The sequence below is a fragment of the Fomitiporia mediterranea genome (assembly GCF_000271605.1).
Source record: "Fomitiporia mediterranea MF3/22 unplaced genomic scaffold FOMMEscaffold_2, whole genome shotgun sequence".
Taxonomy (NCBI): domain Eukaryota; kingdom Fungi; phylum Basidiomycota; class Agaricomycetes; order Hymenochaetales; family Hymenochaetaceae; genus Fomitiporia; species Fomitiporia mediterranea.
The window spans coordinates 4,665,222-4,676,860 of record NW_006760387.1 but is presented as its reverse complement, the minus strand read 5'-3'; the positions used below and the strand labels follow the sequence as shown (position 1 = coordinate 4,676,860).

Sequence of the window (11,639 nt, the reverse complement as noted above, 5' to 3'; positions counted from 1 at the left end):
GTAACATTACCCTCCCTCTAAAACTAATCATTCTGATTAGTAAACATAAGACTTAGTTAGTAGCTTAAGTATAAGTTAGAATAGTAGAGTTTAGAAATCTATAAGACTGAGTTTGTGTAGAGTACTAGGATAAAACTAATAGAAATCTTAGATTGTCTTAAAAGTATGAGTAAGGTTCTTAGTAGGTTCTTAAGTATACTCCTCAACTAGGTACCCTTTCTAGTAAACAAGGAATTTGAGTTTTCTATATAGTAGCTTAGTATTTACTATATACTCTACTTTGTATTCTAGTTTAGAGCTAATAAGTTCTAATAAAGGTAGAGAGAGTCTTTATTATAAAGGAAAACTAGGATTATAGTACTAAGACAATAGAACCTTATTAAATACTAAGTATATACACTTTTATGTTGTTAGAAGTTAGAGTTTATAAGTAAAAGTACTAACCTTCTTTTTAATAATAAAGGGTTTAAAGTACTTGTTGTCTAACTTCTTTATTAAGTGATTTAAGGTTAGATTAGTAGCTTCTAGTATAATCTTATTACTAGACTAGTAATTCTTAGCTATAGACCTCTTCTAATTATAGTTCTACTTTATAACCTATACTACCTTCTTTAAAAGAGCTTATGTGTTCTTCCTAGTTCTATACATTTGTTTTACAAAGTCTGTTACAGATTCAGAACTACTGTTCTAGTTTAAAACTGTTCTCTAGTACAAATGTCTTTTATAATTGAGGAAGAATAGGGATTGTCCTGTTATAGAGTGTTGTTAGTTATTATACACAAATTCTGTTAAAGCTAACTATTCAGACTAATCTGATTACTAATGATTAATGAATATTCAGAGGTAGAGCTTGATCTCCTAATTAACTTACTCAGTTTAACTGTTAGTCTGTAAGTAATATATAGTAGAAGGGTTCTCTTAAATTCTAAAAAGTATATATAAGTCTTATATAAATTTTGACTCAAATTATAGTCTGTAATTATGAATAAGCTTTTAAGAGAGTCTATACAACTAAAAGACATAATCCTAATAAATGTACACTATACTTTTAGAAGTAAGTTCTGTTCAAGTTAAAACTGTGTAAACTTGTTTAAAGAATTAGTTAACAATTATACAAATAGTATTATAACTCTAAGACTTAAGTAGCTTACTAATCAGGTCTACTAAGACTTCTTCCTAAGAGTGATCTAGAATCTAATACAAATGTAGAGGAGTCTAAACCCTTGTCTAGTAAGCTTTAGTTTATTAGTACATATTATAACTAGTTATATACTTTAGGATTTCTCTCTGTATTCCTAACTACTAATAGTTCTAAGTAATAAGTTCTTACATTTTGTGTTAGTCTAAATGTTCTATAGTCAGATTGTTATAATAAGCTTAGACAATGTTCTCTTACAGTTTCTAATCCTTTAGAATGTACAGTTAGCCTTTCTAGTAAACCTGTTTATTCTTATTCTTCTTCTAATTCTTAGTCTACTTCTCTAACTACTTTACTATAACTTAGTTCTGTATGTGTCTTAGAGCTTACTATATATAAGTAATAAAGTTAACATTCTTGAATTTGAGTCAGATCTCTTAGATTGTCTTGAACACAAAATAGGAATTGTTTAGGAGAACAAGATTTTTATTATTATTCTCTTCCCTTTTATAACCTACTTATCTTGAGAGTAAGTCAGCTTTTATTATTTGTGTTCTAGGTTTATAAGTTAGTATAAAGTTACAGTTCTATAGTTCTAACATCTAGTAAGCTTAATAGTAGTTAAGCTTCTAAGGTACTTAAAAGTACTAGAGATTAAAGTAATTACTCTAAATTTTAAACTTTTATATAATACTAAGAAGATATTAATACTACTCCTTTAGAGAACAGACAATTGTAAGGAGTTCCTTATTATAGATAGAGTAGTTCTATTCTGTTACAGAGAAGGATTCTAATTAGAACACTATTAGACACTACTTTCTGTTAATAAACTAAAACAGTACTACTCTATTTATAAAGTTAGAAGAGTTAGCTTTAACTTAAAACTTGTTTATAACTATTAGAACTACTAATACAAGCTTGTTAGTAATAGTCTACTTAAGAGACTCAAACACAGACTGTTACTAATCATTCTATTACTAAGAAACATCTTTACTAGTAAGATTGTGAAGGGGCTAGATAATAGTACTAAAACTTTAAATAAAGTATTAGTAGTAGTTTACAAACTTAAGAAACACTTAGACTTGTTTTAGGTTCTAAAGTTGTAACCAGTTCTAAACTATAGTTACTTTTGTTGGATCCATACAGACCTCTCCTCTACTAATTACAAAGTTTAGATAATTTACTGACTCTTATACAAAAGAGTACTTTACTTCTTAGAGAAACAGTTTATTATCTTAGAACTATTATAGAACTGTTTAGATTAGTTAGTAATAGTACTTAACTATCTAAGTAAAGATTAGAATGTTGTTTAGATACATACTAACATACTCTAAGTTAATCAGATCTGTAAGAATGTAATTCATAAATAACTAGAATGTTGTAAGCAAGTTAGTTAGTCTGAAGAATATTATAGTTAGTTTGTACAATCTGTAATTAGTTTAGAATACAGTCTTCTACTCATCTCTGTCTTAGATCCAAATATTATTATATCCTTATTAAACATCTAACTTAGTAAAAACTCTAAATGTATGTGTCTTATTAATAAGCTCCTAAATTAGAAGGAGTAAGTACTTGTTTTTAACAGTACTCTTATTAAGATAATAATAATTCTAGACTGAGTAGAGCTTCTTATCTTTCTTTTTAATAAAGAAGAAAGAGGAGACTATAAAGGACTTTAAGGGTTGGATCTAACTATTCTAAAGATTTTCCTAAAGGAACTTGTTAAGTACTTTCTACTTGTCTCTATTAAGTAGGTAAACCTTACAATCCTTAAGTTAGAAACTCTTAGTCAATTCAATTGTATAGTCTTAGAGATAGTGTTTAGAAAGTTAGTCAAATTCCTCTTTACTAAAAACTTTAGAGAACTCTTAAACAAAATCTGGTAGACTGAGTCTATGTGTGTTTTAGAGTAGAGTTATTCTAAGAGAGTTTTAAACTAGTTTTGTTTTAAACATTTTTTAAATTAACTCTATTCTACCTTAACTAGAATATGTATTTATATATTTATCCTAGTTAAAGAAGAACAACTAGTCACCTTTATTAGAACTGTTAGTAACATTAGAAGTGTTTGTATCTACTTAGAATAGTAGTATAAGATAGTTACAAGACTTAGAACACTAATCAAATGTAAGTGTTTACTCTAACTAGTTAATAATAGAGTTGTAAGCTTTAAACTATTTGAATCTAATAAAGATGTCTGTCTTTCTAAGGTTAGTAACTCTGAACTCAATACTTTCCTTATAATCCTAAATAGTTATTTATAGTTGGACAAACTTAGTAATCTGACTATTCTAGTTTAGAGTTCTGTCTATATTATATACTAGAATTAGTATTAGTAACAGTATAAAGGGGACTTAAAGGCTTAGTAAGGGGACTCAGGCTACAACTATTTTACACAACAGAAATACAGAATATAAGTATTAGAACATAGTTAGAACTTACAGAACAGGTAGAGAGAGAGAGTAAGACAAGAGTAAAGTATATAGAGTAAGTCTAAGAGTATAGGACTATCTAGAGTAAATAAGATTAAGACTACAGGACTAGTCTGATCTTATACACTTATATATACTAAACTATACAAGAGTACTCAGAGAGTATAAGTTACTAAGAATGATAAGTTATAAAGAATGAAAGAAAGGGAAGGTTAAAGATAAAGGTATAAAGAATAAAGGGATAGACAAAGAGTAAGAGACTATAGAATAAATAAAGAATAAAGGGGTAGTTAAAGGAATAGAATAATAAAGTAAGAAAAGGTAGTAGTAAGAGTTAGTATGTATATAGTTTATAGATAGTACTCTTAAAGGACAGAAGTCCTGAGTTCTAGTATAGAAGAGTGTAAAACTCTTAGAACTAAAGGTATAAGAGTAGAGAATTGTAACATTACCCTCCCTCTAAAACTAATCATTCTGATTAGTAAACATAGAGCTTAGTTAGTAGCTTAAACATAAGTTAGAATAGTAAGGCTTGGAAATCTATAAGACTGAGTTTGTACAGAGTACTAGGATAAAGCTGATAGAAATCTCAGATTGTCTTAAGAGTATGAGTAAGGTTCTTAACAGGTTCCTAAGTATACTCCTTAACTAAGTACTCTTTCTAGTAAATAAGGAATTTGAGTTTTCTGTGTAACAGCTTAGTATCTACTATATACTCTACTTTGTATTCTAGTTTAGAGCTAATAAGTTCTAGTAACAGTAGAGAGGGTCTTTGTTATAAAGGAAAACTAGGATTATAATACTAAGACAATAGAACCTTATTAAACACTGAGTGTATACACTTTTATATTGTTAGAAGTTAGAGTTTGTAAACAGAGACACTAACCTTCTTTTTAATGACTGTTACAGTTCTCTACTCTTATACCTTTAGTTTTAAGAGTTCTACACCCTTCTATACTAGAACTCAGGACTTCTGTCTCTTAAAAGTACTGTCTATAAACTATATGTATACTAACTCTTACTATTACTCTTTCTTACTTTATTATTCTATTCCTTTAACTATCCCTTTATTCTTTATTCATTCTATAGTCTCTTACCCTTTGTCTATCCTTTTATTCTTTGTACCTTTATCTTTGACCTTCCTTTCTTTTATTCTTTATAGCTTATTATTTTTAGTAGTTCATACTTTCTGAGTACTCTTGTATAGTTTAGTATATATAAGTATATAAGATCAGACTAGTCCTGTAGTCTTGATCTTATCTACTCTAGATAGTCCTGTACTCTTAGACTTACTCTATATACTCTACTCTTGTCTTACTCTCTCTCTCTGTCTGTTCTACAAGTTCTAACTATGTTTTAGTACTTACATTCTGTATTTCTATTGTGTAGAATAGTTATAGCTTAAGTCCCCTTACTGAGCCTTCAGGTCCCCTCTATACTGTTACTAACATTAGATTAAGACTACTCATTACTACCCTACAACTCTCTTACATTTTGAGTATTAGTACTTACTATTGTGTTAATCTCTTTTCTTTGTCCTAACTCTTTTACATTTTTAAATTTTAAACTTTCTAAACCCTTTTAAACTTTTGCCACCCTTCTTCTATTTATTACCCCTTTTAGTTTAGTACTAATTCCTTTATAGTATAAATATAAACCCTTCTATACTAACTACTACCTCTACTGTCCTACTAGATTAGTAGTTATAAGTAGAACTAACTTAATACATGTAGACCTCTATCTAAAAGGCCTTTACTAACTATATACTCTTAACTCCTTTAGAACCTGTTCTAGTTGTTCTAGAAGTTACAACTTGTTCTAAAAAGAAAGTACACATAGTTTACCCTTTAGACTTTAATAAGTAGCACTTTAAGGACTTCTAGTACTAAGTCAAACTATATGTAGCTACTACTTTGACTAATCTATTCTCAGATCTTAATCACATCCTATTTGTCCTCTCCTTTATAAAGGAAGGCAACACAGCCACCTAGGCTTAGAACTAGATTAAAGGTTATTAGATTAGAAGTCTAATTTAACTTCAGAACAATGAGTTGTACTTAGAATTTATAAGGTAACTCTGTACTTCCTTTATTAATCTGAATAAGAAGTATAATGTATAGAACAAGCTTGTGTCTCTGTGACAGGGCAAACATTCTACTAATACCTTTTTTTAAGAGTTTAATATTCTAGTCTAGAAGGTAGGATTTATACTTGGGTTTAATAATGTTCTTATTAGAATGCTTGAAAAAGCTCTTCACTTAGAACTAGTTAATAAGATTCTCAGAATAATACTAGAACTAGTTACTTACACTAAGTAGAAGATGTACACTATCTCCTTTGACTAAGTTACAGCTTAAATGTGTTAAGTCTGTACAGAATGCTTGTACATACATCTGACTCTAACAGTTCTGAGTCCTTAGATTAATCTGCCTGTAATTTGTAATTAATCTGTTCTAATAAACATTAGAGAAGCCTAAAAGTAAGGAGTATACTTTACTTACAAACAGTCAGAGTACTAGATTAAGAACTGTTTATAAAAGTAATAGTATATCTGTCAGGTTATTAGAGTAATAATGAGTAATGAGTAGGATTTGTAGTAAGAAGCCTTTTCTACAAATCTGGAAGTCACCTTAGAACTCTCAGACTCTAACTATATACTCTAGGATTTTATAGAGGCTCAACAGTAAATGTAGTACTAAAGGGCTATGACTCAGATTTTTTAATAACTACTTTTGATTTAATAAACACTGTAGGATTAAAAGTAAATAAAGTAAGAAAAGTAGAAAAAGTAGAAAAAGTAGAAAAAATAAATTAACAAAATTATTTATTAGAAAGAAAAAAGTTGGAAACAAAAGTAGATAGTTCTCCTATTTCTTCTGATTCTTTTAATTCTTCTCTTTACACTTTATCTGAGTCTAAATCTATACAATCCAACCTGTCACTTCTGTGTTCTAAGATCTTAGAATGTTTAGAATACTATCTAGCCCTGTTTACTACTTAGTAGTTTGTCTATAGTATCAAGTAGAGATAGTCTTAGCTGAGTTCACAGTTAAGAACATAGGTCTGTCCTTGTTGAAAGAGAGAGGTTAATAAGGAAATGTTAGTACATATACTTACCCTCTTAGATAACAAGACTGTGTAAGCTGTATATTCCCTTCAGAACAAGTAGTAATTCATCTGAGAATGTTTCAAACACTAGCTTTAAGTCTCTGTCCTCTTGACTCCCTTCTTAGAATCCCTCCAGATCTAAATAATAACTCTAGTAAATAGTAGATACACTAGTTTGTACATTAATAAAGCCTTTGTGTAGGAACACTACCTTCCTACTCAACATGTTCTACTTCTGATCCTAGTATATAATGTAAACAAAACCCTGAACCAGAATAGTTAGATTACTAAGTTTGTCTAACTATGAATGACTATTCAGGATTATAAGGAAAGTATTGAGTTTAGAGTCACTAACCTTAGAAAGACAAATGTCTTCATTAGATTCAAATGGCTTAAGGCTCACAACTCTACTATTGACTAGTTAGAGTAGACACTCACATTTGATCAGTGTTCTAAGTCTTACAGTTACCTTACACTACTGTTCTAAGTAGATACAAACACTTCTAATGTTACTAACAGTTCTGATAAAGGTGACTAGTTGTTCTTCTTCAACTAGGATAGATATGTGAATACATATTCTAGTCAAGGTAGAATAGAGTCAATCTAAAGGATGTCTGAGACAGAACCAGTCTAGAACCCTCTTAGAACAACTCTACTCTAGAACACACATAGACTCAGCCTGCTAGATTTTGTTTAAGAGTTCCTCAAAGTCTTTAGTAAAGAGGAATTTGACTAGCTTCCTAAACACTGTCTCTAGAACTATACAATTGAATTGACTGAGAGTTTCTAATCTAAGGATTGTAAGGTCTACCTGTTCAACAGAGACAAGTAGGAGGTGCTTAACAAGTTCCTTTAGGAAAATCTTTAGAACAGCTGGATCTAACCCTCAAAGTCCTTTATAGTCTCCCCTTTCTTCTTTGTTAAAAAGAAAGATAGGAAGCTCTGTCTAGTTTAGGATTATTATTGTCTTAATAAGGGTACTGTCAAAAACAAGTACTTACTCCCCCTGATTTAGGAGCTTATTAATAAGATGTATACATTTAGGGTTTTTACTAAGTTGGACATTTGATAAGGGTACAATAATATTTGGATCCAAGACAGAGATGAGTAGAAGACTGTATTCTAAACCAATTACAGATTGTATAAACTAACTGTAATGTTCTTCAGACTAACTAACTTGTCTGTAACATTCTAGTCATTCATGAATCACATCCTTACAGATCTGATTGACTCAGAGTATGTTAGTGTGTATCTGGACAATATTCTAATCTTTACCTAAACAGTTAAGTACTATTACTAACTAATCCAAGTAGTTCTATAACAGCTCTAAGATAATAAACTGTTCCTCTAAGAAGTAAAGTACTCTTTTGTGTAAGAGTCAGTAAATTATCTGAGCTTTGTAATTAGTAGAGGAGAGGTCTGTATAGATTTAGCAAAGGTAACTATAGTTTGGAACTAGTTATAACCTTAGAACCTGAAACAGGTCTAAGCATTTCTTGAGTTTGTAAACTACTACTAATACTTTATTTAAGACTTTAGTACTATTGTCTGGCCCCTTCACAATCTTACTAGCAAAGATGTTCCTTAGTAAAAGGATGATTAGTAGTAGTCTGTGTTTGAGTCTCTCAAGTAGACTATTACTAGTAAGCCTGTATTAACAGTTCTAACAGTTGTAAACAAGTTCTGAGTCAAAGCTAACTCTTCTGACTTTGTAAATAGAGTAGTACTGTCCTAGTTTATTAACAGAAAGTAGTGTCTAATAGTATTCTGATCAGAATCCCTCTCTACAACAGAACAGAACTACCCTATCTATAATAAGAAACTCCTTACAATTGTCTGTTCTCTAGAGGAGTAGTGTTAATATCTCCTTAGTACTATATAGAAGTTTAAGATTTAGAGTAATCACCTTAATCTCTAGTACTTCTGAGTGTCTCAGAAGCTTAACTACTACTAAGCCTGCTAAATGTTAGAACTGTAGGACTTTGACTTTATACTAACCTACAAACTTAGAACACAAATAACAAAAACTAATTTACTCTTAAGACAAGTAAGTTATAAAAGGAGGGAGAATGATAACAAAAATCTTGTTCTCCTAAACAATTCCTGTTTCATGTCTGAGACAATCCAAGAGATCTGACTCAAATCTAAGAATGTTAACTTTGTTACTTATATACAGTAAGCTCTAAAACACATATAGGACTAGGTTATAGTGAAACAGTTAGAGAAGTAGGCTAAGGATTAGGAGGAGGATAAGAATAGGTAAGTTTACTAGAAGGACTGACTATATGTTCTAAAGGATTAGAAGCTGTAGGAGGACATTGTCTGAGCTTATTATAACAATCTGACTGTAGGACATTTGGGCCAACACAAAATATAAGAACTCATTACTTAGAACTACTAGTAGTTAGGAATGTAGAGAGAAATCCTAAAGTATATAACTAGTTACAATATGTACTAATAGACTAAAGCCTACCAGACAAGGGTTTAGACTCTCCTACATCTGTATTGAATCCTAGATTACTCTTAGGAAGAAGTCTCAGTAGACCTGATTAGTAAGCTACCTGAGTCTCAGGGTTACAATACTATCTATATAATTGTTGACTGATTCTCTAAACAAGTCTATATAGTTCTAACCTGAACAGAACTCACTTCTAAAGGTATAGTGTACATTTATTAGGATTACATCTTCTGGTTGTATAGACTCCCTCAGAAGCTCATTCACAATTGTAGACTGTAATTTGAGTTGAAATTCATACAGGACTTGTATGTACTTCTCAGAATTTAAGAGAACCTTTCTACTATATATTACTTACAGACTGACAGTCAAACTGAGTGAGTCAATCAAGAGATTAAGCTCTACCTCTAAATGTTCATCAATCATTAGTAATCAGATTAGTCTGAATAGTTAGCTCTAGCAGAATTTGTGTACAATAACTAGTAACACTCTGTAACAGGACAATCTCTATTCTTCCTCAATTATAAGAGACATTTATACTAGGAGACAGTTCTGAACCAGAACAGTAGTTCTGAATCTATAACAAACTTTGTAGAACAGATGTACAGAACTAGGAAGGATGTATGAGCTCTTTTAGAGAAGGTAGTATAGGTTATAAAGTAGAACTATAATTGGAAGAGGTCTACAGCTAAGGATTACTAGTCTAGTAACAAGGTTATACTAGAAACTACTAATCTAACCTTGGATTGTCTAATAAAGAAGTTGGACAACAAGTGCTTCAGACCCTTTGTCATTAAAAAGAAGGTTAGTACCTCTACTTACAAACTCTAACTTCTAACAATATGAAAGTACATACACCTAGTGTTTAATAAGGTTCTGTTGTCTTAGTACTATGATCCCAGTTTTCCTTTATAATAAAGACCCTCTCTACCTCTACTAGAACTTATTAGCTCTGAACTAGAATATAAAGTAGAGTACATAGTAGATACTAAACTACTATACAGAAAACTCAAATTCCTTGTTTACTAGAAAGGGTACCTAGTTGAGGAGCACACTTAGGAACCTACTAAGAACCTTACCTATACTCTTAAGACAATCCAAGATTTCTATCAGCTTCATCCTAGTACTCTACACAAACTCAGCCTTATAGATTTCTAAGCTCTACTGTTCTGACCTATACCTATACTGCTGACCAAGCCTTATGTTTACTAATCAGGACAATTAGTTTGGAACAGAGATGTGAATAACAGAAAGTACACTTTATAAAGTACACAACAAACAATCTGATACAGAAAAACAACAAAGACTAAGACTATGCCTTATACTAGAGGACTTTAAGATAAGAGACAAGAGCTAAATCAATAGGTGAACTATCTGAATTCCCCCTGTATCTAGTACATGAGTAGCTGTATTTATAGTTTTCTGAGTTCTGGAAAAGCATAGTACTAACAGGGAAATGTCATCACTGAACAAAAGAAAAATAACAAAATATACAAGAACAAATAAGAGAACCTTTTGCCAGAGGTTGGAAGAAAATAGGGTGAAAATGTATGAGGAAAATTTAAGTGGTCTGCATTCTAGCTACAGGAAATGTTATACAAAAGGGAAAAGCAAGATTTACATCAAAAGAAGTAGAAGGTTCTCATACTGTTATCATCTGATTGGTACAGACAAAGTGTAGAGAGTTCTGAGATTTCTGACAGTCTCCTGAGATCAACACTTTGATTGCCCCAATGTCCTATCTGATTGAAAGATTGTAGTACTTTGATCTGGGTGATAATGACATAATGGTTTGCTGAGCCACTCACTGTGACACAACTTGTGTTCTGAGCCTGTGATAAGTACATAATCCATACATCCTGTAGAGAAAACAATGTGTGTAAGCCAATTCTGAGACTGTGCATGCTTGCAGTTCTGTTTACAAATGCTTACAATGTGGAATAGTTGAGTGTTCTCAAAGTAGGCTTCTATGAGTCACATGGGTGTTCAGAATTGATTGCTGTGATTGTCTGCATGTGATGTGTAGTTCTTAGTGTAATGCTGATTGTTTCAATACTAAGCTACTATATAGAAAACTCAAATTCCTTGTTCACTAGAAAGGGTACTCAGTTAAGGAGTACACTTGGGAACCTGCTAAGAACCTTGCCTATACTCTTAAGACAATCTGAGATTTCTATCAGTATCATACTAGTACTCTACACAAACTCAGCCTTACAGATTTCCAAGCCCTACTGTTCTAACTTATACCTGTTACAGTTCTCTGCTCTTGTACCTTCAGTTCCAAGGGTTCCACACCCTTCCATACCAGAACTCAGGACTTCTGTCCCTCAGGGGCACTGTCTATGAACTATATGCGTGCTGACTCTTGCCACTACCCTTCCTTACTTCATCATTCCATTCCTTTGACCACCCCTTCATTCTTTGTATCATTCTATGGTCTCTTACCCTTTATCCATCCCTTCATTCTTTGTACCTTTATCTTTAACATTCCTTTCTTTCATTCTTC

At 31.3% G+C, this 11,639-nt stretch overlaps 1 protein-coding gene across 1 annotated transcript in view; it reads left to right on the top strand.

Annotated features, from left to right (window-relative positions):
- Positions 1–2,513: 2,513 nt before the first annotated feature.
- FOMMEDRAFT_152556 (uncharacterized protein) overlaps positions 2,514–11,639 on the top strand; it is a gene marked incomplete at both ends in the record, with an annotated part of 9,971 nt that continues 845 nt past the window's right edge. The window contains one exon of the mRNA XM_007263381.1: positions 2,514–2,518. Within this exon, the coding sequence (XP_007263443.1) occupies positions 2,514–2,518 (5 nt within the window). The remainder of the gene's footprint in view (positions 2,519–11,639) is intronic.